Source organism: Fomitiporia mediterranea, assembly GCF_000271605.1.
Source record: "Fomitiporia mediterranea MF3/22 unplaced genomic scaffold FOMMEscaffold_18, whole genome shotgun sequence".
NCBI lineage: Eukaryota > Fungi > Basidiomycota > Agaricomycetes > Hymenochaetales > Hymenochaetaceae > Fomitiporia > Fomitiporia mediterranea.
Genome location: NW_006760403.1, coordinates 146970 through 173464, shown reverse-complemented (window position 1 = coordinate 173464; position 26495 = coordinate 146970). Strand labels below are relative to the sequence as shown.

At 45.7% G+C, this 26495-nt stretch overlaps 10 protein-coding genes across 10 annotated transcripts; 4 read left to right on the top strand and 6 right to left on the bottom strand.

Moving 5' to 3' along the window:
- Positions 1-1474: 1474 nt before the first annotated feature.
- Positions 1475-2711, top strand: FOMMEDRAFT_162176 (NAD-binding protein; the record flags this gene model as incomplete). Its single annotated transcript, XM_007271645.1, has 4 exons — positions 1475-1545; positions 1613-1845; positions 1910-1925; positions 2075-2711. 4 exons carry the CDS (start codon positions 1475-1477, stop codon positions 2709-2711), a joined length of 957 nt encoding a protein of 318 aa, XP_007271707.1.
- Positions 2712-3425: 714 nt separating this feature from the next.
- On the top strand, positions 3426-4759 carry FOMMEDRAFT_129698 (NAD-binding protein). Its single transcript, XM_007271644.1, has 5 exons — positions 3426-3517; positions 3584-3816; positions 3879-3894; positions 3951-4007; positions 4066-4759. The coding sequence occupies exons 1-5, from the start codon at positions 3447-3449 to the stop codon at positions 4673-4675; spliced, it is 987 nt and encodes a 328-aa protein (XP_007271706.1). The 5' UTR covers positions 3426-3446; the 3' UTR covers positions 4676-4759.
- A 530-nt stretch (positions 4760-5289) lies between these two features.
- Positions 5290-6030, bottom strand: FOMMEDRAFT_162174 (uncharacterized protein; the record flags this gene model as incomplete). The annotated part of the gene is made up of 1 exon (XM_007271643.1): positions 5290-6030. The coding sequence occupies one exon, from the start codon at positions 6028-6030 to the stop codon at positions 5290-5292; it is 741 nt and encodes a 246-aa protein (XP_007271705.1).
- Positions 6031-6636: 606 nt separating this feature from the next.
- On the bottom strand, positions 6637-8217 carry FOMMEDRAFT_171255 (DUF500-domain-containing protein). Its single transcript, XM_007271642.1, has 5 exons — positions 8016-8217; positions 7811-7943; positions 7667-7732; positions 7260-7592; positions 6637-7161 (listed from the first exon to the last, which is right to left on the bottom strand). The coding sequence occupies exons 1-5, from the start codon at positions 8052-8054 to the stop codon at positions 6863-6865; spliced, it is 870 nt and encodes a 289-aa protein (XP_007271704.1). The 5' UTR covers positions 8055-8217; the 3' UTR covers positions 6637-6862.
- Positions 8218-8246: 29 nt separating this feature from the next.
- Positions 8247-10944, bottom strand: FOMMEDRAFT_149342 (Phosphodiest-domain-containing protein). Its single transcript, XM_007271641.1, has 13 exons — positions 10382-10944; positions 10233-10323; positions 10143-10156; positions 10068-10085; positions 9960-9999; positions 9811-9897; positions 9686-9735; positions 9577-9634; positions 9432-9516; positions 9321-9382; positions 9061-9250; positions 8734-8969; positions 8247-8672 (listed from the first exon to the last, which is right to left on the bottom strand). The coding sequence occupies exons 1-13, from the start codon at positions 10768-10770 to the stop codon at positions 8373-8375; spliced, it is 1620 nt and encodes a 539-aa protein (XP_007271703.1). The 5' UTR covers positions 10771-10944; the 3' UTR covers positions 8247-8372.
- A 455-nt stretch (positions 10945-11399) lies between these two features.
- On the top strand, positions 11400-12513 carry FOMMEDRAFT_23898 (uncharacterized protein). Its single transcript, XM_007271514.1, has 3 exons — positions 11400-11711; positions 11789-11884; positions 11987-12513. The coding sequence occupies exons 1-3, from the start codon at positions 11474-11476 to the stop codon at positions 12037-12039; spliced, it is 387 nt and encodes a 128-aa protein (XP_007271576.1). The 5' UTR covers positions 11400-11473; the 3' UTR covers positions 12040-12513.
- A 292-nt stretch (positions 12514-12805) lies between these two features.
- On the bottom strand, positions 12806-16126 carry FOMMEDRAFT_23897 (MFS general substrate transporter). The gene is made up of 15 exons (XM_007271513.1): positions 15885-16126; positions 15664-15820; positions 15571-15609; positions 15496-15512; positions 15391-15445; positions 15257-15334; positions 15061-15197; positions 14782-15006; positions 13990-14728; positions 13786-13919; positions 13567-13719; positions 13474-13496; positions 13383-13411; positions 13277-13319; positions 12806-13204 (listed from the first exon to the last, which is right to left on the bottom strand). The coding sequence occupies exons 2-15, from the start codon at positions 15803-15805 to the stop codon at positions 13045-13047; spliced, it is 1974 nt and encodes a 657-aa protein (XP_007271575.1). The 5' UTR covers positions 15806-15820; positions 15885-16126; the 3' UTR covers positions 12806-13044.
- Positions 16127-18448: 2322 nt separating this feature from the next.
- On the top strand, positions 18449-21981 carry FOMMEDRAFT_114559 (uncharacterized protein). Its single transcript, XM_007271640.1, has 12 exons — positions 18449-18969; positions 19035-19133; positions 19189-19510; positions 19563-19572; positions 19622-19691; positions 19747-19816; positions 19873-20015; positions 20072-20197; positions 20253-20401; positions 20451-20484; positions 20540-20633; positions 20689-21981. The coding sequence occupies exons 1-12, from the start codon at positions 18661-18663 to the stop codon at positions 21750-21752; spliced, it is 2490 nt and encodes an 829-aa protein (XP_007271702.1). The 5' UTR covers positions 18449-18660; the 3' UTR covers positions 21753-21981.
- A 1267-nt stretch (positions 21982-23248) lies between these two features.
- On the bottom strand, positions 23249-24886 carry FOMMEDRAFT_162167 (uncharacterized protein; the record flags this gene model as incomplete). Its single annotated transcript, XM_007271638.1, has 6 exons — positions 23249-23550; positions 23619-23735; positions 23797-24093; positions 24426-24519; positions 24574-24732; positions 24794-24886. The coding sequence occupies 6 exons, from the start codon at positions 24884-24886 to the stop codon at positions 23249-23251; spliced, it is 1062 nt and encodes a 353-aa protein (XP_007271700.1).
- Positions 24887-25150: 264 nt separating this feature from the next.
- On the bottom strand, positions 25151-26476 carry FOMMEDRAFT_171250 (NAD-binding protein). The gene is made up of 5 exons (XM_007271636.1): positions 26310-26476; positions 26006-26238; positions 25925-25940; positions 25819-25875; positions 25151-25762 (listed from the first exon to the last, which is right to left on the bottom strand). The coding sequence occupies exons 1-5, from the start codon at positions 26378-26380 to the stop codon at positions 25159-25161; spliced, it is 981 nt and encodes a 326-aa protein (XP_007271698.1). The 5' UTR covers positions 26381-26476; the 3' UTR covers positions 25151-25158.
- Positions 26477-26495: the final 19 nt, after the last annotated feature.

Sequence of the window (26495 nt, the reverse complement as noted above, 5' to 3'; positions counted from 1 at the left end):
CATGTATTAATAATGAAAAAATCGCTTTGTCTCCTTATCTCAGCCGACGCCTTTTTGCGTATTGTTTAAATAGTTTGAGTTGACGCAGGTGGGTATTCACGACTCTTCCTCTCGAAGAGATCAGACTCCACCTTGTCGATTGCCATTTATCAATGAAGACAAGACTTGAAAGTTCTTGCAACATTGATTGATCGAGTACAAGCGCGTGCAGTCAGTCTCTTGATGAGTGGCCAGTTACGCATTCCTTGGCACGAGTGTGAGCACTTCTACCAAGTAAAGATCATCTCTGACAGTTCATTAACAATGCACGATACTACTATTACTACTGCTGTTCTCATCACGTCCATCTCTTTCTATGTTTTTGAGTTATCTTCCTGTTCTGGTTATTTTTGGGACATGTCTTCCATTCCTTTCCCTTTCCTTTCCTTCATTTTCTCATCTGGTAAGTGGTTGTATCTGATCATACCAGCACTTGGATGAGAAGATTGGTTTTTTATACGTTTATTCATCTGTGTTGGGTTGTAATGGGTCAGGAGGACCTTCTGGATAAGTCTGCAGTCAATTCCTTTACTTCAAATTAGCAGTTATAGATTGCCAACTATCCTACTATATCTGTGTCCACCGACTGTTGTGACTGATGCCGGATTCTGAAGAAGACGGGTAAAGGATGTATGGTCAGAAACGCACACATTGGACAACCTGGGATTAAAATCTATATGGGATATGGTTCGGACATATACTGTACTTGTTCTCGGCTACGCCATAATATACTTCTGGTAGACCTCGTTTAGCAGAAACAAGGTCTGTGCATACATTGTACATATTACAAATGAACATCGGCATTAACAGTCGATGATCCTACTAGTCAAGTGCATTATACTGTTGAACCATGTTTGTCTACACGCTTTCTGTATTTGGCACTCAACTAAATGCAGTACAGACCTCATTCTGTTTTTAGTTATTTTTGGGTCACATTATCTCTTTCCTCATACAGTTAAGACGCATATATAGACAAACAGCAATATGCACTCAATTATTCAAGTTTTACTGGAATACGTATTTGTGTGGCAAAAGCCAATCCTGCAAGCAAATTGACAACGACCCATTTACAACTATGATACACTGCACATACTCGTCATTGTATTGTCTACTTAGTACTGATAGATTCGAAACAACCGACAAATCTCACAATGGCAATGGTATCATCCATTGTCGCACGCCCTTCCTATCAATCTGGACCCTCAGCATACATGTGCATCTGATAGACGTATGAAACAAAAGCTCGGGAAAAAATAAATTGACTGCTCCGAAATCTGACGCTCAGCCAACCGAGCACAGCATGCTCGAAGGAATTGAATGATTGCAATCGCTGGCTCTTGACAAATTCGGGACCTGTCCGAAATGTTTATAAACCACCCTGCGGTTCTGACTCTGAGTATCATCAGGCTCTTGTCCTTCGACTTAGGATTATATCATGACACGTTCTGATCCTACTAAGGACTTGCCTGACCTGACGGGCAAAGTTGCAATTGTCACTGGAGCGACGTGAGTCGTAATTCATTCAGCTTTACAAGACAGTAGTCGTGACTGAGGCTTACCCGTAAAATTCTAGGTCTGGTATAGGATATGTTGTAGCACGAGCACTATTACGCAAAGGTGCAACTGTGTACCTTGCTGCAAGAAATGAGAGTAAAGCTACAGGAACTATTGCACGTTTGCAGGCGGAAGGTCTCGGGCCGGGAAACGGGAAGCCAATATTTCTTAAGGCCGTCTTCGACGATCCCAGGAATGCGAAGAAATCTGCGGAAGAGTTCCTGTCTCGTGAGTCTGGGCTTGACATATTAGGTATGCCATTTATAGTGTCGAGCGCACTGTTAAATAGCCAATGCTAAATTTGCTTCCATTCAAGTAAACAATATAGCGCGGTGAGCAATAGGCTTTTCTGCAGTTGGCAGATTATGGTGTTACCATATGAGCGTGATCCAATGGGGTTGCCACTTTCAATATCAGTCAAGTAAACGCCATGTTTCATTGACCTACAGGTTCAGAGCTGACAAGTCTATTCCGACCACAGTTATTTTTCACCCTTTGTGTTCACGAATATCCTCTTACCTCTGATGAAGCAAACGGCTTTACTCCCGGACACGGACGTGCGGATCGTCAATGTTGCTTCGGACTCCCATGCTTTAGTCCCGGATATCCGGCTAAAGAACAAGGACGACTTTTATTTTCCGAAAGTGGTCGACGAAGGAACTGCTAACCAACGCAAGCATTATGGCTTCACGAAATTGTTGGATATTTTATGGACTCGCGAGCTCGCACGTCGTCTTACGGCTTCATCCAACGACGGAGGTATTAATATTCTGTGCCTCTGCGTTCACCCTGGCTGGGTTGGGACGGAAGGAGTTCTTGAACTCTCAGACCGTTATCCTTGGCCATTATCCTCTTTCTTCAAGTTCTTAACGCGACTCCTGTTTAGAACACCGGAACAGGGTGGAAGCACTGTACTTATTCCTGCAGCAGCACAGTCGATACGGAATGATTCGGGCAGATATCATGGACAATATCTGGTACCTTACGGCAAGTTAGGTCCAGCGTCAAAAGATGCACTGGATGATTCTCTTGCAAGGGATTTATGGGATCTGACAGAACGTGTTTTGACTGAGTATGGTTTGGGGAATGAGTCACTAACAAGTACAGGGCGCAATTAGGCAAGTAGTCGAGAGGCGCGTGCATTAGGGCTAATCTCAATATGAAGAGGATTGAAGCTGTATTCTTAATGCTGTTCGGAGAGTCCATGCTAGCGAGACACATATTCAGATTACAGACCATCATGCAAGGGCTACATACATATGATTTATTGAATAATATTTGTGTGGCAAAGTTCCAGTACAATCATGACGCATTACGCATAAGCACTGGGATGCAAAGACAAATCGGTTTCAGTTGTACTTCATACACAGCCAGTGTCCGACGAGTCGAAAATAGAACTAACACACACACACGGCAAATTCACATTATGTATTGACCAGAATTTTAGTCAGAATGTAAAAGCAGCCAATCAGAGCAGCTTTCTCACATTCTGATAAAAATTCTGAGTACTTTCAAAATTTGATCTTGCCTCGTGTGACGTCTATCAATGGCATTGAACGCCATTCCCACCCAATCTGGGCCTTGAGTGTGCACAATTTACAACCACTATGCTTGAAGACCTTTGTTTATGTGTGTCCGATGGAGAAACTGTGAGATCAAGAAAACTAAAAGAGAAATGAAATGGTGCTCCGGAATCAGGCGCTCAACTAGCCGAGCGAGCCGGATCTGAGGAAACAAATGATTTCGGCGATCGTTGGCTCTTGACCGTTCCGCAACTTGTCGGGATATTTATAATATCTTTATAAATCATAAATCCTGAGCTTCTGGTCGTGCCCTCAGACTGGAAAACTGTCATGACACGCTTTAATCCTATTAAAGACTTGCCTGACCTGACGGGCAAAGTCGCAATTGTCACAGGTGCAACGTAAGTTATCGTTCATTCAGCTCTGCTCAATAGTAATTACGACTAAAATGTCCTCTTGAATTCCAGGTCGGGTATTGGATATGCTGTTACACAAGGCCTACTGCGCAAGGGCGCAACCGTCTATCTTGCTGCAAGAAACGAGAATAAAGCCACGGCAACTATTTCTCGTTTGCAGGCTGAAGGTCTCGGTCCTGGGAACGGGAGACCTGTATTTCATAAGGCCGTCTTTGACGATCCCAGGGACGCAAAGAAATCTGCGGAAGAGTTTTTAAATCGAGAATCCAGACTCGATATTCTAGGTAGGCTATTATAATGTTAAGCTCTCGATTGAATGCTGATTGTTCATCTGGGTCGGTTTTAGTAAACAATACATCACGGTGAGCGATTATTTATATTTTCTACTATTGACAGACAGAAAGCTTAATAGTTCTAGGTTGATAGTACCATATGATCGTGATCCAATTGGGTTGCCGCTTTCAGTTGCAGTCAAGTTAGTACCGTGTTTCCTTCACTACGACAAGTTCGTTGCTAAATAATTCTGACTGAAGTCACCTTTCACCGTTTGTGTTCACCAATACCCACCTACCACTGCTGAAGCGGACTGCCTTACTCCCTGACTCGGACGTGCGCATCGTCAACGTTACTTCAGACGCTCATGCCTTAGTCTCGAATATCCGACTAAAGGACAAGGACGACTTTTATTTCCCGAAAGTAGTCGATAAAGGACTTGATAGTCAACGCAAGCATTACGGTTTCACAAAGCTGTTGAACATACTTTGGACTCGCGAGCTTGCGCGTCGTCTTGCGGCTTCTCCCACTGGCAACGATGGAGGATCCAACATCCTGTGCCTCAGCGTTCATCCTGGTTGGATCATAACGGAGGGGATTCTCGATTTCGCAAACCGTTTTTCTTGGCCGTTATCTTCTTTATATAAGCTCATAATCCGTCTCGTGCATAGACCGCCAGAACAGGGTGCGAACGCTGTGCTCATTCCTGCAGCGGCACAAGCGATACGGGACGAGGCGAGTAAGTATCATGGACAGTATCTGGTACCTTATGGCAAATTAGGTCCAGCGTCGAAGGACGCGCGGGATGATTCTCTTGCAAAGGATTTGTGGGATCTGACGGAACGTGTTTTAATTGAGTACGGCTTGTAGGTACGGGACGTTGTCAAGTGCACATGGGACATAGTTTCGGGTAGCGTTTGAGAGGCACATAGTGTATTGAGCTAATCACGTTTGAAGGGGATCGATATTGTAACGTTCTAAGCATGTCGGCAAAAGATGCATAGCCAGAAGAACGCCGCTCAACTGGTCGTGAAACAAGAGTGAGTAAGTGACACCTGAAGGCACGTCGAAACAGCGGAAGCGTAAGAGAAAAGGGGTTTATTTAACAGCATAATGGAAGAAATATTCTCCAGAAGGAGAATGGCAGAATAGAAGATCCATGATGTCGGCCCAAGTGGCCTTCAATGAGGACGACGACTTGTTACCTGAAAAGCTGTCTTAATCTGAAGCAAAAAGAAAAGTAATGCTGATAGGCTGAAGTAGAAGTAGAGAATGAAGTTGGGTAAATCTTGTGTATATTAATATAGATTGATATTTGGCAAGGCCATTTTGGTTTTGTCTTAGTATGTAATGCAGCTTCTGTGTAACCCATGTAATATTCCCTCTTCATAGGTAAGCTTCGTCTAGGCAAAGTCTGAATGAGATCCAGCAGATGCATGAACGTTTTCGTGTGGTTGTAGAATCCGGTCCCAACATGGCGAGACTTAGTCAGTACCTCGCTCTTGGAATGATCCATCAACCGTGTTAATCTCAACGGGAACAGGCTGGTACCACCGAAACACATTATTACCAACATACTCTGGCCAGACTCTCTCTAGAGCCCGATCATCAAGGATGTCTTCAAGTCGAGCTCGTGCATTCATATACGCGCTCTCACTGAGGCTGGTTACTCGCCTCAGAAGAAGTCGAGGGTCAAAGAAATCAGGAAGTCTGCGTATCTGGGCTCTTTCTTCAGTTCTAAATCCCAAATGCCGAGGTGTAGTTATTTGTAAAGGATGCGGCACGGGGTATCCGATGCTTGAAGAGTCTCCGTCAGAATCAGGCAAACTCGAGTTTGAGGAGCTCGTGTCTGAAGATGCAAGGAGAGGGGATTGGTCCGTCTCTGCCCAACGAGCACGTATTTCTTCTTCCTCGTCCGAATCCACTAGTGACTCGTCCTGAGGTATTGTTCGCCAAACGTCATTCTCGGGATTATCGTCTTGGTTAAGTTCGGGTTCTGGCACTGGATCTTCATCACTAGGCTCTGAATCTGCGTCCCACCCTTGATGGTGCTGATCCCGGGTTCGATCGAAACCATGGTCGTCCCAGTCTTCTCCAGATGAATTATTTGCTGCAAGGTCATCTACAAAGAACTCTGAGGCTGTAATCGTAAGTGGTACCCGGCTGTACAGAGCGCCAGAGGTATTTCCGAGGGTATCACTGTAGACATGCTCAGTCGAGGACATAAAAGAAGGCAGAGTACGAATCTGATGTTCTGATGCCAAATGTGCAGCTTGTGTAGCTATTCAAGAGACTAGGGTAGGTCTCTATGTTTTCCTTAGCCCAGAAAGGTATCTTTTTCCGCTGAGGGTAAGTATAATGGCCGAAAAGGCTTAACAGTATACAAATGAGAAGAGAGGGACACTACGAGGTGTTGTCCACGCTTTGCAGTTTAGGTTTGTCTTGTTGTAGGAGTAGCAAAGCAGAGCTGAAACCTGACAGGAGCAACCGGCTCCTCCCTGCAGTCCGTCCTTTGCGACTGCATACAGACAGGTTATATTAGAAGTGTTGGTGGCTATAGTCGTTAAGTGCTTCATAGTTGAGGGTTGAGGCTTTAAAGGTCGACAGAGAGTCTCTGGATTTAGAAATGTGTGCTTGCATCCGGTAGAAGCATATAGAAGCAGATCTGTAGAGCAAAAGGCAGATTATGATGTTGTGTAGTGTTGTCGTGGTATCTTGTGAAGGAGATGACTGTGGTTCGTGAAAAAGAAGTGCCGATCACTTGAGTTTACTCAATCGAGAAACAGAACACACTTCCATACGAACATCAAACAATGCATAACGTCCGAATGGCCGAGAGAAAAGAATCTTCAAACATTAAAATATGTACTCATACAACTTACACACGGAAAGATGAAAATAGAAAAAGAAATGCAGGTATAACAGCATCAAAGGAAATAAGAAACAATTCCCACCCAATTTTTTAATATCAACCTATTCCTAACTTCTCCCGTCCGCCCTGGCAAATTACTCGTTTCTCTTCATCTGTGCCCATCTCACCTCATCTTACATGCTATCTCACATAAATCCATGTCGATCCTCCGCATCAAACACCGTCTGCCCCGCATTCGTCGACTGGGAGTTGACAGGCAAATGATCGCCCGAAGCCGAAGGGACGTACGCCTCACCCGGAAGACCCGTCTCGTCCAGACCCTCAGCAGCTTCGATAATCTCATACAAACGAGAGGCGATCTCGGGTGGTGGGACTTGTCCACCGAGGATCATACGTGCGGGGATGGCTGAGCCGTAGAAATCGCGATTGGCGTCTTTGCGTTCGATGAGGACAGTTCCTTCGAGGGAAAGGCCAGCGAATAGACCTGCGTTATGTTGTTAATAAGATTATGACGATGGCGATGGCGATGGTAATTATTATGATTGATGATGATGATGCTAGAGATGACTTTGTAAAACATACCTTTCGACTTCGAATACGAAAACATAGGCGCCGGGTGCGCAAGACTTGCCTGTACGCTCCCACCAGTCCCAATAGGTCCCGCCGCTGCAGATATATTCCCACCAATAGTAACATTACCACCCATCGAGAATGCACGTACAGCGTCTTCGCTGTTGAGCACGACGACGAAATCAGTGATGTCGGCGCCGACTTGTAAGCCCCAACCGACTCCGCCTGTTGCGATGCATGAGGGTGCAGACCATGAACCGTCGGGAAGTCGGGCGATGACGAGACCTGAACCTGCTTTTCCTGAGAAGACGAATCCGGCTTTTAGAACTTGGAAGATGGCCAGACCTAAAAATCGTGAAAAGAAATCATTAGCGGAGGCACAAGACTCCTTCGATTGTAAGCGTTTTGAGAATAAGTACCTCGCGCCCGTTGTAAAACAGCTTTCGGTATTGCGTTTAGTGCAGATTCGGGGTTCTCTGGGTCAGCTATTGTAGCATGTACGCCTTCGTGTTAGAAAACACCTTCTCTGAGTAATTCAATATGACAGACGTGAATGAACGCACCTAGGAAGCTCTGCAGTATCTTCGCTGCCTTCTCCGCTTCACCAGGAAGACTGAACCCCTGAGCAAAGCTCTTTGACTCAGATGCGACTTTATTCCCAGCATTGTTCATGAATGCCGTCGCCTGGATCCCTGCCTTAATCACCGCATACCAGTCAGACGCCGAGGATCAAAGATTTAAAGAGTATCTATGATTCTGTGAACACACCTTCTGAGCCCCCTTTTTGAATTTCTCGAGCATCGACATTGTGGCCTATGTTTAAGTTGCTCGTCGTCGTTAGAATGTGAGTCGTCGCTGTCGTCGTCGATGTGAAAAAGAGATGATGATGGTGATATCCTGTCCGAAGTCGGTCTCTGGGCCGTTGGACGCCGCAGCAGCACTGCTGTGCACCGCCGAGGAAAGACGTCATCATGTGATCCACCTCAGGTAATGATCAGGGACGCGAGATGCTGCCTCGAAATTAAGAAAGGACCCACAAAAACCGAAATTAATTACTCTACTACAAGCATAAATAAAAAAGATGGTATAGTACAGTGAATAGAGTAAACCAAGAGAGATACGCCACTAGAAATACTTGTCCCAGAAACCCTTCGTCGCATTGTTTCTCGCGGACCAATCCTCTAAACCTAGAAGCTTCATGACGAGGCCGTAAATCTGCACGTTCTCAAACCCTTCCATGACATATGCAGACTTGTCAATGGAGTGCCACCCTGTCGGTGCGTTCATCTTCGCCGCTCTCGAGAAAAGAGAAGAGGACCAGGAAACGGAACGCTTGCTGTTCACATCTTTAACATTCGTCGAGAACGGTCCGTGTGCGACGAACATTGCCCGCATTGAGGGTTCGTTATTGTCGTATCCGTGACTCTAGAGGAAATCAATCAGCATGCTATGTATATATTGAACTCAGTCTAGACTAAGAACTCACCCCTTTGGACACACCATCATCACCTTCTGCCCGCGTCGTGAGTGCGTAGCCTATCTTCGGCACGACATATACCGGTGCAATCCGGTCACTATTCGCAAAGTGATACCGCTCCGGCATCGTCTCGCGCGTGTACACAGCAAATTTCTCGGGGTTCTCCGCCGCGGCCGAAAGCAGTACATCAAGGTAATGTGTCACATTGCACTTGTTCGAGAACCATAGACCTTTGCTTGGCCAACCTACGTGTGGGTGGAAGTTGTTTCAGGTGAATTAAAGACATGAAGACATGGAGTGTGAGGCTGTTCGATGGATGAATCTAATTAGACTTACCGTCCTCATGCTCGATGTATGCATACCCTTCTTCCCCGAGTATGTCATCAAGATAGACTAACTCAGGGTGGCTTGTATCCGTCATGCCATGGTCGCTGACAAAGATGATGTCGACAATGTCCGTCAAGTTCCGTGCGACGAGTTCCAGGTGTAGATCCTTTGCAAATGTATCCACATATTTCAAAGTATCCTGGACGCGCGAAAATCCGATGTCATCAATATGGCTGTATTCCATACATTAGCAACAGAAGAATGCATACATTTACTAGCTTCGAATTGGGACCCTTGAGATGGCCAGCCTGATCCAATGTCGGTTCATAAGCTAAAGATATTGGTTAAATGAGATGAATACCACAAATCGTACCACCTACCCATGATGAGCTGGGGCCGGTCTTCCAGCGGCATATCGATCCACTCCATAATTTGATCAAGCTTCTCATCCAAAGGCACCTTGTCCTATCCAAATCAAAGCCACTCAGTATCTAATTTCTTCACTTACACGCCGACGCCGCTTACCCGCCAAGGCTTGAAGTACGTCGGTGAAGCACCAGTCATAGTCTTCGGCGGACCTGGCCTGTATTAGTTCATCAGCTTCGAACTTCGGATAACGACTAAAGTTACCCACCACATCAAATTCGCCGAGATAAGTCCCGCTCGTCCAGTAGTCTCCCACATCTATACATACACACAAACGGTCAGGTCTCTCCGTTCGTTCGTTGGGCTCACTAGGATTTCATTTGTTGTGCTTACCGGCTCGCCAAACCACCAAGAGGGATTCCATGTTGTAGTTTCTTTGTTGTAGTGGAACTCAGATTTGGATTGCGGATCCCAGAAGTTCTGCCGCCACATTAATGAATCGATTGATTGGTAGGCTAAATTGTTGTGGCTGGCAGACGTACATTTGCTACTATTCCGTGTGACTCGGCGTAAAGCCCGGTCCTATTGGTGAGGTTCAGGAAAATTTCCTTTTGTTCATCAAGTACTAGTCTGAGACCAGTGATACTTACATTAGCGCCCAATGATTGCTACTCGATTCTATTAGCAAAAACCGGGACATGTATAAACGGAAGATACGGGCTTACGGAAAAGTTAACGTCTATTAGATAGCACAGCGGGAGGTGTTGTTCATCAGTATGGACCTGAGAAAGATAGCTACGTATCGGATTACATACCGGGAAAATGGGTTTCATGTACTTTGCCCGTAGACCTTTCTTGCTGATGTCAAGCAGGTGCGGCGTCAAACCGCGGTCAAGATAATCCGCTCTAGGGAATCATAATCGTTAGAACGAGTAATCGCACACCGAGCTGTGAATTCGCGCACCTTAGTCCGTCAATAGATACAATGAGCACAGTTCTTTTGAAATCATGTGTGCCATTTGAACGTAATTCTGATCCAACAAATTTCTGGTTCGGGTGCATGGATTTTCTATTACCTCTTCCCAGGTTCAAGCAAGGAGGTGCTAAAGCGGCCCCAAGAAGCAGTAAAACCAGACCCCCGGCTATAAGAGCCATGCGTTTGCGTGTCCAGGGTTTCCTGTCATCGAGCCAATCGAACAGACCACGTTCCTTCTTCGCGTCCTGTCTGTTGGAAGACTGGACACCAGAGAGTAGACCTTGCAGTTCATGGTCCTCAAGCTCATTCCCTTCGTTTTCACTTGGAGGTGGAGGGTCCTTTGAGAACATTGGCAAAGAATTTGACGGATGCGCCATGGTTGCAGGAGCAAGATGCAGCAACGTGCTTGACGCGGGTCGGGAGAAACGTGTCGATCACTGAATAAGGAAGCTTCCCGTCCAGCGGGAAGCTGTGTTGTCGTCAGAGGTTGCCGTTATCGTCCAGTTCTGACCTTCTCTCATTGACCTTGACCCTTTGATTCTACACCGTCCGAGGGCACGCCGTTCATGCAAGTCAGCGGGTTTGTGTAAATATATTCTCATAGAGGCTTCAAATTTCCGACTTATGCATATGGTGTTGTCCATATGTTTCCGACAAGGGCTTTGAAATATGTGAAATTACGGGTGGGGCCAGGTGAGCCCAATGAGCTCTATTCTCACTAGCGGCGTACAATGATACAGTGAGTATGGCAAAGGATTCTCGCCGGTCTGATGTGGACGAAACTTAATGGGGCGCTGAAAGGGCTAATGGAGATCTGGGGCCGTACAGCGCATCCTTGGGCATTTGTCACAGATTCCGGGCGGAATCCGCCGGTCATCGGATTCGGAATTTTCGAGAAGTACAGCATCAAGTCATGCGTCTTGTATAAATCATCAAAGTCTCTACACGTTATATAAACCCGGCTTGTCCATCTGCTGGTTGCCCATCCGTCGCATCTTGCGAATAACTCACCTTCACCTACACTGCTCAAGACTCTAAAGAGCTAGTTCACGACAACTCACGAATAACACAATGTTCAACATGTCGCGCCTCTTCTTCCTCTTCTCCCTCTTCGTCACCCTCTTCACGTTCTCGAGTGCCGCGCCCATCGACCTTGACCGTCGAGACGTCTGGGTACCAAAGGTTCTCTACCCTCACGCTGGTACTGTCTGGAAAATCGGAAACCACCACAACGTCACTTGGGACCTTTCTCAAAAGCCTGTTAATGTCACCAACCCTATAGGCCAGGTGTTCCTCCGCAGAGGTGGTCTCACGGACGGTACGTATTTGCTTTCTAATAAAAATACATAGGACATCCTTGCTGATCTGTTAATTTTCCTTGTCGTGCATGTACAGGGTCGAACCCGCTTGCTTCAGGCTTCCAACTCACAGACGGACGCGTAGAAGTCCAGGTACCAAACGTCACTCCCGCTAACGATTACCAGATAGTCCGTAAGTATCCAAATTTCAAAGCCTACCCCCCCCCCCCCATCCATTCATTGTGACGTGGAGGAGATCAATCGGAAAAACTGACTTGGTCTATTTTATTAATAGTCATGGGCGACTCCGGCAACTTCAGTCCCGAGTTCTCCATCGTGGCTGCCTGAATTTGAAGGGAGTCCAGACCAGACTCACGCACTCTCACCCACGTACTGTTTGGATGTTTTCGAAACGCGACGATCTACCCTTCCTATCAATGAACGGACCCTCTTCCTCTTTTTCTTCTCCCAACCCAATGAAATGACGCCGCGCAATGATCAATGATCAATGATCTGGACTTTCAATGAATGAATCAATGACATGGGACAATTTTCTTTCTTTCTTAACGGACCTTGGACTCTTTCCTCTTCACTTCACATGGGACACCTAATCATCCAATCTTCTAATCTTCATTGTGTATTATTCTTTTTCACCTTTCACTTTTCACTTTTCACATTCCAAATGGACCTTCCCCATCCCCAATAATCGTGTAAAAGGTTAAACGCAACCCAACCTCTGTGTTTTTTTTGCTTTCTTGCTGTATAATGTTTTCGATGTAGGTAGGAATGAGTGTAAAATAAATTCAACTTTTGGTCGGTCTGGTTATTCTTTACTTTGTTCGTTCGTTCGTTCGGGCCGGGAGGAAGTACCTGAATTGAAACTTTGTAAGAACATATGACGGCTATAATAGTACTTCACTCCAAAGCTCCACGGTTAAAGATTTAGAAGAATGAAAGACACCTTGACCCTGGGTAGCACTCGAGGTGGATAAACCAAGGGTTCCAGGTTCATCACACCATGTGCATCAGAGATACATACATCTAAACACAAGGATTAACAACTCCGGTATTCCTTAATTGTAGAATCAATGTCAATTTTGAAATTGGTATCCTATTCGATTCAAAAGAGCAGCAATTTTTTTATGCACGTCTAATTACATTTACAGTAGTCTACAGGAACACGACAATCACAACGGAAAGCATGAAGAAAAAAGTCATTCAAAAAGTCGTCCACGAAACAGCAACAATGATGCAAAACATCTCTCCTCAAGCACCAGCACCATCTTCCAACCCCAATACTCAACGCAACTTTTTTGTTTTGCGTGTGAGTGCGATATGATCTAATGCATCTAACTAGTGTGCGACACCCGTCACTGGCCCACCACTCTCCTCAACTCTCAGCATGAGTGTGCAAATTCCAGCAATAACGAAGACGATGACACTTGTGTAGAGTGGGAGAGAGCGGGAGATGGCGAGGAGGGCACCGCCGAGGACGGGTGCGATCATTCCGCCGCTGAACGAATAAAAATAATGAAATAAGCTCAGAATGTTCGTAGAAAAAGGGGAAGGCGAAGGGAAGACGTACACTCGAGATAAGGCGGAAGCGGTCCCTGTTGCTGTTCCTCGGACTAGATATGCAGAGATGGTAAATGAGTTACTCTGAAGAGGGTTTCATTTGGAAAGTGACGAACCGGCAGTGTCGAAGATCTCGGGTGTCCATCTAGGCGACACAAACGAGTCTATCAGTTAGATGTGAACCAAGTATAAAATAGATCTCTTTACCCGTATAATACAGCCCACATAGTCTAAAAGTAAAAAATCCCAATTCAGTAAAGCTTGCATATGAGCTGAGTGGCATAGAAAATATGAACGCACCGTTGAACTAAGACTAATCCCAATAGTACTCAACCGCACAAAGAACGAACTCTCCGCAAAGACAAACGCAACACAAAACGCCGCAGTAACGAACGTGCTCATCGCAAGCGACCATCTCCTCCCAAACGACGATTCAATCATATATGCACCAATCTGTCATTCATCGTCGTTGTTGAATTAGCACTGATTTTGAACTCGTAGAAGAAGGAAGAGACGAACGAGAGCTCCAGGACATCCTCCAATCGTGAAAATCACTACATCCCACATCGTTTCTTCAAGTGTTTTTTCGTCTTCTCTTCCACCAGTGTTCATCTCCAGCATTTTCGGTAGGAATACATTGAACATTGTATATGCTACAATCAATCAAAAATAGTAATAATTCAGAAACACGAGGAGTAAGGAACTACGAGAGGAATAACGTACCGAGTGACATAGAGCACCACATTGCCCATACTAGCAACGTCGTTGTCCTCCATTCCGAGCCTAACACAACACTGATCTTGTCTGACCAAGCCCAGAGTGGTTTTCGGATACGACGTGGAAGCGCCCAGTACACTTTTGCTTTTGCTTCATACAGACTAGACCGCCGGGAAAATCTAGAGGATCTAACGATAGAAGGCCGCGCACGAGACGATGGCTCAGGTAGAAGTTCTTCCTCCTCTTTAACTTGAGGAGAACCAGAAGAAGCAGGGACATGGGGTGTAATCGTCTCGCTAGATATTCGAGGAGGTTCCTCTGTAGCGGGTGTTACGAATGCATGCGCATCCAAAGGTACGTCCGATGATCCTGTTGAGTCGTAGTGAACTCTGTCTGGTGGGGATGATAATGGTTTAACCCCACCCGTCGCAATATCCGCAGCAAGAGGCTCTCGCTCGCTATCTGACTGTCGGTCGCCAAGGGCGTCAGTATCAAATATAGTCCCGACGTTTGCTCTTGCGCGTTCCTGCCTCCTAGCAAGGAAAGGTGCGTCTTCTCCCTCTACGGGCTCGTCAAGATGGTGATCCCGCACGTCGTCCAGGACCAAAGAGAGTTCAGAACCGTTGAAGCGTGAGATCTTTTGTAGGTTTACTAAGGCTTCTTCGTGTCTACCGGCGTGAACAAGGTATCGTGGCGACTCGTGCAGCTTAAAGAAGACTATTCGGGCCAGGAAGAAAGACAGTGTCTAAGGAGAGGTTGAGTTCCTGGCTGATAGTGAAACAAGATGAAACAACGCACAATAAACCCAATGGTCATTAATAAATATTCCCAGCCTTTGTTCATCGTCGCGACATCGCACGATTGGGATTTTGGTGGACAGGAGTGCCCTGGAATAACGATGATACCAACTATAGCGGATATCACCGAGCCAAAGGAGAAGAATACGGAGAGAGCGGTAACCATGTACTGTTTGCCTTTCGGCATATGCTCTAATAAGAGAGTTCCATCCGTCGGCATGGATCCCTATTGCATGCGTAAGGCGTTATCTGTATAAGAGAGATAGAAAGCGACACGTACTCCGACAGAAGTTCCGAGGAAAAACAAAGCTATGCATAACATTGAGAAAGTGGGGGCGTAGCTAGCAGCGAGTCCAAAAATTGCAGTGAAGCATAGCGTTAGATTGAATGCGGTACTACGACCGAGCAGGTCAGAACCTTCACGATGGATGCATTAGCTGTGTTGTGAATTGATGGAGCGGGTAACTATGCCTTACATGAGCCCCATCCCACTGCACCAATCATCATCCCTGCAAACATTGAGGAGGAAAGGTATCCAATCTGGCCGTCGGAGACTAAGAAAATCACGAATAAGATACTGTGTAATAGGATAAGTCAATTCGATGCATACCGCCAAAGTGCTGTTGTACTCTAGGTAGAATGATCGCGACGGTTTGAATCCACATCTGTCGAACCATATTATGTTCTGTTCCAACGCATTTGTGCGCTCACCAACATTATCTGCTAGCCAACCTAAAGTGAAGAAACAATTTAGAGTCGGGACAAAATCATTGAATAGGCGAAAACTCACCAAAGCCACACAAAGCAAGCAACGTCCACTGATAAGATCCTACGCCCCAGACTCAGACATCATATCAAGTAGGTAATAACGGAATAGGCTCACCCATTCCTATTCTATCAATAGTTTTATCCAGAGGCGTTCTGCCATCCGCCCCCTGACCCTCGACATCGTCCTCATTTCCCATCGCGTCCTCAAAGTAATCCTCCGCCAAGAGCATTGACATGCGCGGTGTTACGGACGCCATGAGCTGTGCGCACGACTTATATAAGAAATGGACCGAGTCAAGCGTCAAACTGTCATGGTTGAACGAGAAATCGGCTTACTCAGAAAGATTGGAATGAAACGAATAAGCCAGGATTACCCCCTGCACCATTAGCAAGAGGGTCTATTTGATTTGGTGTCGGCTACTTTGTGCTGACCTCGGGATTGGGTGAATAGCCCGCAGCTGACCGAGCACCTTCACCTTCGTGCGGTTCGTGATGATGCCTCAAGGCGTGTGTTTACAGAGCTCAGACTGCCTGTCTAGCCCGTGTGGCCTGTAATGGACGTCGTCGGAAGAGAAGCTGCACCGAAAAGCAATGTTCTCAGTCCAGAAGTGATGCTGCTTAGTCAGCGCATTGTATTGTCTGCGACTGGAACTTGTTTGCGCCACTCGACAACGAGGCAACGAGCAATAATAGACACACGCTCTCTCGTTTGCACTGTGCATACATACAGCATGCTTGTCGAGCTGATACTTAGTGCCCTCTGCTGCTCTGTGCTACAATCCCCTTTTCCCTTTCCCTCAGACGTGCCGCCTTATAAATAACCCTGGCACAAAGGTCAAGCATCGGCTGCCAGTCTGGTCTGCCCATGTTGGGAGCCCCCTACCAACGTTCCCTAGGCCTGGTCGCTCTTCCTGACGACGTTCTCTTGGAAATATTTTCCTTTCTGGAAGTTAGCGACGTCCTCTCCCTTTCTCAGGTATGCTCCCCTGCTACCACTACTGCATTAGTATGTTGATGTGTAGATAAACTTGGGTAGGTTTCCCGCAAGTTCTACACTCTCTCAAAATGCTTCAGTGTCTGGCAGAACCTCTTCTTGAATCTCCTGCATCGGGCTCGGTATATAGATCTACTGGCTATTGATCAAAAGCCGTTAGAAGATGTGAGCGTACGTGAGCTCAGGGACTCCGTCACCGTAGCTGCTTCCGCGGAGAAAAACTGGCTCAGTAAGACACCGAAAGCAAGATCTCCTCGGCGAACCATTGATTTCAAGGATGCTATCAGGACCGATATATCCTTAGAGCAGAGTTCTTACATCACGAAATTTACTTCAAGACATTTGCTGTTGCCCATGCAGGATGGTAGCATTGTTGGATGGAACTTGAAAGAGAACATGCCTGCTGGCTCAATTCAGATGGATCCTGATAGTATTATGGTTGACCTTGCGCTAGATAAATCTTCTCGGACGCTGTATGGTTTGATCGGCAAAGTCGCCCCCGTTCGGTGAGTTAATGTGACCACTTCTCTCGAGAAGGATATTAATTTGCTCAGGCACCAAGATAGTTTTGGCATGCACGTCCGACTATCCGTTCTTCGCATCGGTGTTCCAGGGACCGACTCTACTGAACCTCTGCTCTTTGAACGTTGTAAGCAGTTAACATTATTACTTCCCTTTACTAGTGAGGTGCACTTGCTCGATGCTTCCCGAAGGATGCTATGTGCCGCATTCTCTTGCACCATGTCAAAGCAAATGGCCATATTGGTAGTCTTTGATTGGGATTCGGAAGACGCTGCTATAATCAACACGGGATTGCTATACGTACGTACTTGGTGACTTGACGGAGACCGAGCGTTCTCTGATGTTTGCTGCAGGACTATGGTAGATCCTTGATCGGTATCCGCCTTTCGGAAGACGGTAACTACTTAATTGTGGTGTCTGAGTATGAAGGCACGGAAGTGCGAAGATGGTACCGGCTGGCAGATTATGAGCCTTCTCCTTCAGTCTGGAATGCCCTGGAATATGAACCGCAAAAAGTTGCAGAGCCATCTAAGGAACAGGATTTCAGATGGAAGAATGAACCTGCTGTTCTATCAAAAACAGAAGGGACGAATCCTTATCTGTTCTGGGCAATTGACCAACTTCCGCAGCCTCCTTATCCAGAGATACCTACCCGAGTCTCGACGATTGTGCTGTATATTACAATTCCAGAGGCTGGGTTGGATTCAACTATCGGAGAGAAGACATGGCGAGTTACTCAGTATTACTCCGACAAAAATGGTCCTTGTGCACCTTCAAGGTCTCTTATAACTCTTCGTAACCCGGTTTTGAGTCCGTTTGATCCTGATGATGAGCATGGATTACCGATAATCTGCATGTCGTTCAACCATTTCGGATGGGTAGAGAAAGTGAATACCGAAGGCGAAGAGAAGAAGCGAGTGCTTAAGCTTGTGACTTTCCCTGATCCTGGAACGGACTATGAGGGTGACCTGGCTGACCGTGCTAGCATTCTTGATATACCTTCTGAGATCCTCGATGAAACATATCATTTACTTCTGGACGCTACCCAAGGTCTAGTCATCGCGGCCACAGTAAGCCAGGTTCTTCATGTCTTCCGGTACTAAATTAGGGTGGCTCGGACTATTTACTACATCCACGCCTCATGTCGATCGGATATAGTTTCGCGGTAGCCAGTTGCTAGTTTCGTGTGTGTGGTAGAATACAGTTCTATTGGCATTTGCAGCAATGAGATCTCCCACAGTACTTACGCATGAGTCTCAAGGCCCGAGGTTCGGCTCGTGCGTGTGTGATCGTCCTCAAACGCGTCCGGCCAGTGTGCCAGCTTTCTCCGTAACTCTCAACTCCTTTCCATTCATTCAACCGTTCAATACCTTCGTCATGTCAGCCTTACAGTTCTCCCCTTCTCCTTCGCCGACACGTCGCAACTTTCTTCATGATGACGCTGAGAACGATGAATCCTCGGACAAGGCGTCGCAACGCTCAATTTCGCTTTCTTCACCCAGAGATTCTGTGCTTTCACAGAACGAGCAACCACTTCACACTTTTGAACATTTCACAACGCCAAAGGCTTCGGACACGCCTTTCTCGGTCAGCCGTATGGATGATAAAGACAAGGTACACGACACGGTGGAGACAGAGTCTACCGAAACTAGAGAGGCCGCTATTCTCTCACCATCGAGTTCGAGTCTCAGTGCCGACGAAACACGCAGAAGTTCCCAGACGTCGGTTACGACTTCGTCTATCAAGTATCCGCCTCCTCAGGTGAAATACTCAGAAAGCGACGCAGCGTCGATGGTATCTTACGCTTCTTCGTCGTCGCGGAAGGCACGTCCAGAGTCAATGCTTGTGGAACCACCCATCGGCCCTATAGTACCTGGTATTGCACTTGTTGACTTTAACCATCTGGTTCGTGACTTTCCTTATACTATTATGTCCTATGTGTTATCTCACGTGTGATGGTGGATTGTTAGGTTGGACCGAAGATTGAGTTTTGTGACGGTTCGGTGTTCGATGACGAACAAATAGCTGCTATCTTACCTTTCCTGGCCCTACCTGACGGAGCCCACCTGGTTAGTTTTCGGCATGCATACCAATTCCTCTATGCAAATTTAACACATGTTATAGAGTAGCGAGGACTACTCATACTTCCACCTCGTTCCAGCCTCTCCACACCCCAGTACAATCTTCGGCATATCCTGCAACCGACAAATCAAGACCTCCGATTTACTAGCAAAGGATGACGACGTAACACGATCGACTGTTCAGAAAGCTGTTGTCGTCCTTGCCTCGAAGCCGGTCTTCGGGCCTATTCGTGATCGGCTTGGTGTAGTTACTCAGGCTTTATTCAGTCAACGTGATTTCCGTGAGACTGGGATTCTGGTTGATTTTAAGTCTTCACTTGAGATGTCTTTACGAAATCAGCTCACAGAGAGCGCAATGTATATGGGTACGCATTACTTCTGTTATGTTGTTCATGCAGTCTCTTATCTATTATAAAGGCACTAGCTTGTGCGTATTGGGCTAAATAGTACTTGCTTTGTGTTCACACATATTCTAGACGAGAACTGGTGCATAAATTCCGAAGTCGGACTTTATTGTTACTCAAGTCACTTATGTTACAAAAACGAGTACGTTCCGAGCTGACACTTCCGCATGCCACTAAATTGATTCATATTCGCACAGATAATGTTCTACGGACACCCCGTGGAGAGACTCTGCACATACCAATATTCCCTTATTTCATTGATACCCGGTACATGACCACGCCATCTTGTCTGCGGTAGCTAAAATTGACTATTCCCTCATAAGGCTTATTACAGAATCTCGATGATTGTGGTTCTCCTCCACTTGCTTCTCGGGCACTTACGCTTTTACCGGCTACTTCGCTCCGAACAAGTGACAGGAAGAGCTTAATGGCCTATCTCGGCCTACCTTTAGACGTTTTTGGGAAGGTAAGCTCCCTAATCGACGTAAAAGTATTTCTCAATTGTACTGAATCGGCATCTAGGATGCTTTCTTCCAACCATACCTCCCACTGCAGCAGGTCGATTTGATAAAGGATACCCGAAGCTATGTTTGCGGAAGTACGAACTCAATTGTTACACAGCAAAAGGAGATCGATCTTCTCATAAACGTAAGAATATGCGGATTCCAAAACGAGCTAAGACATTTACTGATATTGGGGAAAGATTGAAACCAACACCTTCGAATTCCGGGATCCTCAACTTGAGCGTCTGGTTGCATTGACATCTGCAGACCGAAAGTGGATGGACGACATTGTGAAGGATGTTAATGAAGGTTGGGACGAAACTAACCCTAGCAAATCTACTAGCGTGCAGTAAGCTCTTATCTCCGTTAGGCATGATAGGAGACTCATGTCGTGCTAGGTTCAAGGGTAGCGACGACTACATAAGAACAAAGGTATGTCTGAGGTTACTGGCAAGCTATGTCATATCAACAATACGTTGTGTCGCAGTTCGAGGAATATGTCACTGCTGCGCTTTCGTCAGTGAAGTATGCAGACTTCCTTACGAAGAGCTCTCGCTCAGATGTGGTCGTAACTGGCGGAGGTGAGATTTCTCTCTTCGGCTTAAAATTCAAATGGCTGAACTAAGCATTATGAAGACGGTGGTGACGCCAACGCAATCCAAGACTTCAATCCCCAATGGATCGCCGAGTTCCGACGGACTAATGCGTTCGAAGTATGGAACCGTGTTACAGATCCAATGATTTTCGATATCGTCGAGGCTCGACACCCGTGTTCAGGGAAGCCCAGTGTCGTCGAGGACATCGGACTCCGTCTACAAGAGGGTTTGCAAGATTTGCATCTGCAGGAACAACTGGCACCGACGCGAGAGGCGATCAGTCGGACATTTGCGACGAGTTCAACGAATTTCCTCAAGGCTGTTGAAGGTGTTCGTGGACGTTGGGCACAGAGATCTTCGAGTTCGCTGTCTGCTTCTGAAGGGGAGACTTCGACGATCTCCAGTACGCCGGTGGAGGTTTCACGTTCGGAGGTCGACCTTGCTAAAGCAAATGGCGGAGATGGTGGAGAGACGACAAATGGCATGACCACCCGTTCTTCAACGCTGCCAACGACTCCCTCGCAGACGGGTTTACGACCGCTCTCCCTATCAACCGGACCAGCACAGTCTATTGCATCAGACGCAAAGACAGCAATCGGATCATGGGGCTCAAGCATTGGTTCTTTCATCTCACAACGAACAGCTCGTCTCTCCGTGCCACGTACAAACAGCGTCACAAGCGCTGGAAGCCAAAGCACAAGCAGTACAAGTGTATTTTCGACGGATGGTTCCCTAGTTTCGTCACCTGCTGAAATTCAAGATCCTATTACCGCGCAAGAAAGAGTTGGTAATGGGACTAATTGGACTAATGGAACTGCAGAGGCTGGTGAATCGACTCCTGCGTCGACTCCGTTGACGAGTTTGTTCTCTTCTTGGTCCTTTGGAAAGGCCACTGCGTCTACTACGACGTCTCCTCCCCCTGTTTCGGCGCCAACGACTGCTCCGGACCAAGGATTGGCGGCGAAACTAGCCGCGACGAACGGTGATGTCCAGGTGCAGGATCTTGATTTCCAACCGCGAGATCTTGGTGACTTCGAACCACCCAAAAGCTCTAATTCTAGTATACGAAACAGCGAGAGTGTGGAGACTGGTATGGCATTATGATGAGAAAAGCAAATAGTTTTTGAAGGGTGGGGGAGATCCACTGTATCACAGTTTTTCCAGGCATACCTCTTTGGAGAGGTGGTTTTCACACTTTCCCAAGATGTTAATATAACACTAGGTCTGCCGTTTATCACACCTCTCACATGCTTACAGTATATACTACTGTGTACGTATACGGATAGACTCGGCTTCTGTCTTGCAGTCTATTCCCACGCATGTCGTAGATAAATATACAGTTGAAATTGTCTTGTTGCGTTATACAATTTATGCATTAGGCGACTTCAATTAATTGGCAGAGACACTTGCAGAAGGGCTTCGGCAATTTAGAGTTAAGATGCCAAGAGTTATGCAAGTCTCTCAAAATTGAAGAGCTGGACTTGCAGAGATCGACATTTAATGCCCATGTCACGTTACTCATGATTTTTGTTGGGTTGTAGTCAGACATTTCTTTATTTCAAACTCCGACGCGTCTGCAAGTGCCAACAAGTGGGTTCGAGCACTTGCAGAAACTTGCAGAGAGTTGCACGGATTTACATCTCTATTTGGTATATATTAAGGTATGTCCACTTTGCCAAGCCACCCCAAAATTTTCCAACTGTCCTGCAAGTGCTCCTGCCAATTAATTGAAGTCACCTATTATGAGAATACATTTTAGCTGAGAACTTGAGTTTTGGTCTGACCAAAAGTTTATACATTATACAATATATGCATTGTGATACTATGCAATAAGACAATTTCTACTGTAGTGAGTTACTGTACCATTGATGAAACATTAGGCAGGGTCGGACCTTGTGATTCTATGTGCAATTCACCTGTGCAATCCACTTCACATGAAAGTGAATTGTGGACCCCAGAACTCTAGCAATTCGGGTTGAATCGTGTTGAAAGGTGAATTGCATCAAAACACGCTTCACTTGCAATTCACCCCTACAATTCACCCTCTCTCAAGTATATTTCTATCATAATATATATGTATTTCTTATGCTAAACATGTGTAAAATAAAATTTTATTATAGAATCTTCAAAAAAAGAAATTAATATATAAACTTTATTTTTATAATGTTTTTAATATAGTATTCTATCAAATAGAGGGATTCTCTTTGTTAACAATCACCAATTTGTATAATATTGAATATGCTTCAATAACTGCATATAAATTATGTACTTTCTTTATGCATTGAATTTATTATGAAGTTAGGATTATTATAAGTATTTACTAGTAAATCTAAAGGAGAATCTCTTGTTTGAAAATTCGGCGGTCAGACCTTCACACGCGATTCAGGACGCGATTTTCTTTTTAGGGACCTATACCAGGAATATACCATACCATACCATACCATACCACCCTCCAGAATCGCGTTGTGAATCGCGTCTCGAATCGCCAGGTCTGACCCTATTGAAACAAACAAGTTACTACAAGTTTATTGGCCTCCAGCCTGTACTACCTCCTACAATCTACAACCTGTTGCTTCCCCCTGCTATTCAACTTGAATCATCTAGTCACTTGTCTCCTGCTCCAACCTTTCAAATCTCTGTCTAATTATCTCTGCCATTTTGGTTTGGGACTTATCTGCCTTCTCCTTATGGTGTTTGTTAAAGTGATCAATGACAACCTTTAATAAATTCTTATGCAACGCGGGCTTTGCACTCTCATATTCATTGGTATTAGCAATACGTCTTTTATATCCATCAATTTCCTCTCCTTGCTTTTGAACAGGCACAACTCTTGTTCCTGTCGGCATATTCTCGCCAGACATAGAAGTGCACGTCTTGTCAAATATGCACGGTCCCCAAGCGTCTAGGCGCAACAAAACAAGAGGATAAATTGATGGATTACTAGGAATGATAAATAGGTAGAGATCTTACCGGCCCCTGGCCGAAAAACAACCTCGGAAACAATATTGATATGGTAATCATCGTATTTCTTATCGTAGGACTCGATAATGCGCTTGGACCAGTCAATTCCAAAGAAAAGGTCCAAATCTGACAGTACAGTTTAGCTCAACTCGGTCTCACTTTTCCAAAGCAAAGAAATGTGGCTTACGGTCATTTAACCTCCCACTGTTTAAGGTTTCTTGTATCTTTTTATTTTCGAAATGTCGAAGGCCTGTTCTGCTGAATTGCGGTGGTCTCTCTTTAGGTTTCTGCCGTTTTGAAAGACTTATGTCTTCCTTGATATCGGTTTCCCGAACAATATTGGTCTCATCTTCAATATTGTACTCGCGCATTTCTTTAAGTTCACGCCTTATTTCCTCTCGCTTCTCCCGCAGAAGTTTAATATAATTTTTCTGTCTATCCTCGATCCCCTTCTTGCTATGAATTTTATCATAGTGATTGATCACTGTGACGAGTATAAATAAGTGGAACTTTAGTTCTCCGAGCCTAGGATATGAAAACGATTCTACATGCACATCATACTCAGGCATGGAACAAGCATCATCAAATATACATCGTTTAATCCAACCTAAACTCCAACAAAATATGTCAATGCTGTTTTCTAATGAGAGGTTCATGAACAGGGTGCACTTCACTCACTTGTTATATGCATTTTTAAATAGCTGTCTTTCCTAGTATAAGCAAGGTTGCTACTGCCGAAAAAGAGAGTTAAATCTGTGTATGTGGTATATAAGTTTCACTTGTCAACTACAAATACATGGGTTTGCCTCAGCTCACAGTCATATAAGTCACCTCTTAGGCAATTTTCTATTTTTTCTTGCCTATATACTTCCATTGATGGTACGGCTTGTTGGACCTTCGGACCAGAGTGCTGAATATTGAGTTCAGAACAGAGGTGTTATCATTTCCTGAACCAGTAACTTACTTGTTCAGGGATGATTGAAATGCTCTCTACGAAGTCGACACCTCTTTTATGTTGACCCCCTGGTGACTCGTCTCTGGAGAGTTCTTTGGCAGTAGAATGAGAACTATGCTTCTTACGAGATGCAGGAGACCCAGTACTCGTTGGTGATGCCTGGGCATTCTGTACTGTTGTATTAGATGTTCCCCTACTAGTATGCTTGTTACCTTTTGACTTTTCGGACATTTCTGAGCTGCTCAATACCTGTGGACGATACTTGTGTAAGGAGCTTTGAGAGAACAAAGAGGAGAACTGCAGCTACTGTACCGCAGGGCATCGGTCGAACGCTTTGCATTTTTGAAATCCCCTACTTTGCTGTAGCTTAAATTGCTTTTAGTGCATGCCGAAATAATGGGTAGCTGAATTGCAAAGTACTGCTGAATCGCGCCCAGGATTTGTTCATCTCACATTGTTCCCACGCACCTTCACTCACTCACTCTTCGAAGTTGAACTGTTGTCGATTCACGCCAAACGCTGAAGCCTGGAAGTCTCAAAGGCATACTTTCTACATGCTATATCGGTACGTCACATAAACATCGATATTCCATATTACAGGCCATACTCGGATAAAACTCGTTCCGTCAGATCCCACGCGTCCTTTGCAAGAGAATCATTTAGAGCATCTTTCGACGCTGGGCCGATTTTGCCATAAGGTACAAGATACTGTCCATGGTACTTGCTTGCTTCTTTCCGTATGCTTGGTGCCGCTGCCGGGATGAGCACGGAATTCGCGCCCTTTTCCGGTGCAAGGAACAGGTAACGAACTATAAGCCACACAAGCGTTGAGAGTGGCCAAGGATAGCGATTACCGAGGGCCAAATTCCCTTCCGTCGTGATCCAACCAGGGTGAACGCTGAAGCACAGGATATTGGATCCCCCGTCTTGGGAGGAAGCTGCAAGTCGACGTGCAAGCTCACGAGTAAACAGTATATTCAATAATTTCGTGAAGCCATAATGCATGTGTTGACTAGAAGTTGATCCGTCGACTACTTTTGGAAAGTAGAAGTCGTCCTTGGTCTTGAGCTGGACGTTTGATACCCGGGCATGGGAGTCTGAAGACATGTTGACAATCCGCACGTCCGTATTAGGGAGTAATGCAGTCCGCTTCATCAGAGGCAGGAGGGTATTTGTGAACACGAACGGTGAAAAGTGACTTCGGTCGGATTGTCAGCTCCGAGCTCATGAGTATAAGAAAACCATGATACTAACTTGACTGAGACTGACAGTGGCAATCCCAGTGGATCGCGCTCATACGGTACTACCAACCTAGAAAACATTGAGTTATCCGTCACTTATAGAGAGTTTAACCGCTTACCGTGCTATATTATTTACTTAAAGAAATGAAAACGAGCATTAATCATTCGGACCTGTATTAAATACAAAAAAAAGGGTGTACCTAGTATATCAAGTCTGGACTCTCGATCCAGAAACTCTTCCGCAGATTTCTTTGCATTCCTGGGATCGTCAAATACGGCCTTAAGAAATATTGGCTTCCCGTTTCCAGGACCGAGGCCCTCGGCCTCTAAACGCGCAATAGTCCCTATAGCTTTACTCTCATTTCTTGCAGCGAGATAGACGGTCGCGCCTTTGCGCAGTAATCCTTGCGTAACAGCATATCCAATACCCGCGCTAGAATTTAAGAGCCGAATCTTAGTCATAACTGGTCTCCTGCAAGGTTGGCTGAATGAATCCGAACTTACGTTGCACCTGTGACAATCGCGACTTTGCCCGTGAGGTCAGGTAAGTCCTTGACTGGATCAAAGCGTGCCATGATGGGTTTGCAGCCTGAGGGACCTGTGCAAAACTGGCTGACTTTTAAGCATCTCGGACAAGTCCTCGATTAGTCAAGAGCGAGCGATCGCAATCATTTCGCTGTTTCAGCCTGC

Bases quoted from the DNA above. Each gene is read 5' to 3' on its own strand.
- FOMMEDRAFT_23897 (XM_007271513.1), bottom strand. From the start codon at position 15,805: ATGGCGTCCGTAACACCGCGCATGTCAATGCTCTTGGCGGAGGATTAC. The intron at 15,610-15,663 runs GTGAGCCTATTC...TCTGGGGCGTAG, and splicing joins TATTGATAGAATAGGAATGG to GATCTTATCAGTGGACGTTG. The intron at 14,729-14,781 runs GTGCGTTGTTTC...ACCTCTCCTTAG, and splicing joins TAATGACCATTGGGTTTATT to ACACTGTCTTTCTTCCTGGC.
- FOMMEDRAFT_129698 (XM_007271644.1), top strand. From the start codon at position 3,447: ATGACACGCTTTAATCCTATTAAAGACTTGCCTGACCTGACGGGCAAA. The intron at 3,518-3,583 runs GTAAGTTATCGT...CTTGAATTCCAG, and splicing joins GCAATTGTCACAGGTGCAAC to GTCGGGTATTGGATATGCTG. The intron at 4,008-4,065 runs GTTAGTACCGTG...TTCTGACTGAAG, and splicing joins CCGCTTTCAGTTGCAGTCAA to TCACCTTTCACCGTTTGTGT.
- FOMMEDRAFT_171255 (XM_007271642.1), bottom strand. From the start codon at position 8,054: ATGTCGATGCTCGAGAAATTCAAAAAGGGGGCTCAGAAG. The intron at 7,733-7,810 runs GTGCGTTCATTC...ATGCTACAATAG, and splicing joins GATACTGCAGAGCTTCCTAG to CTGACCCAGAGAACCCCGAA. The intron at 7,162-7,259 runs GTATGTTTTACA...AACATAACGCAG, and splicing joins TTCGTATTCGAAGTCGAAAG to GTCTATTCGCTGGCCTTTCC.
- FOMMEDRAFT_114559 (XM_007271640.1), top strand. From the start codon at position 18,661: ATGGATGATAAAGACAAGGTACACGACACGGTGGAGACAGAGTCTACC. The intron at 18,970-19,034 runs GTTCGTGACTTT...GTGGATTGTTAG, and splicing joins TTGTTGACTTTAACCATCTG to GTTGGACCGAAGATTGAGTT. The intron at 19,692-19,746 runs GTACGTTCCGAG...ATATTCGCACAG, and splicing joins CACTTATGTTACAAAAACGA to ATAATGTTCTACGGACACCC.
- FOMMEDRAFT_23898 (XM_007271514.1), top strand. From the start codon at position 11,474: ATGTCGCGCCTCTTCTTCCTCTTCTCCCTCTTCGTCACCCTCTTCACG. The intron at 11,712-11,788 runs GTACGTATTTGC...GTGCATGTACAG, and splicing joins CAGAGGTGGTCTCACGGACG to GGTCGAACCCGCTTGCTTCA. The intron at 11,885-11,986 runs GTAAGTATCCAA...TTTTATTAATAG, and splicing joins TAACGATTACCAGATAGTCC to TCATGGGCGACTCCGGCAAC.
- FOMMEDRAFT_149342 (XM_007271641.1), bottom strand. From the start codon at position 10,770: ATGGCGCATCCGTCAAATTCTTTGCCAATGTTCTCAAAGGACCCTCCA. The intron at 9,517-9,576 runs GTAAGCGGCGTC...TGATTTGGATAG, and splicing joins CGTACTTCAAGCCTTGGCGG to GACAAGGTGCCTTTGGATGA. The intron at 8,673-8,733 runs GTGAGTTCTTAG...GATTTCCTCTAG, and splicing joins ATGATGGTGTGTCCAAAGGG to AGTCACGGATACGACAATAA.
- FOMMEDRAFT_171250 (XM_007271636.1), bottom strand. From the start codon at position 26,380: ATGGCACGCTTTGATCCAGTCAAGGACTTACCTGACCTCACGGGCAAA. The intron at 26,239-26,309 runs GTAAGTTCGGAT...CTTAAATTCTAG, and splicing joins GCGATTGTCACAGGTGCAAC to CGCGGGTATTGGATATGCTG. The intron at 25,763-25,818 runs GTTAGTATCATG...ATCCGACCGAAG, and splicing joins CCACTGTCAGTCTCAGTCAA to TCACTTTTCACCGTTCGTGT.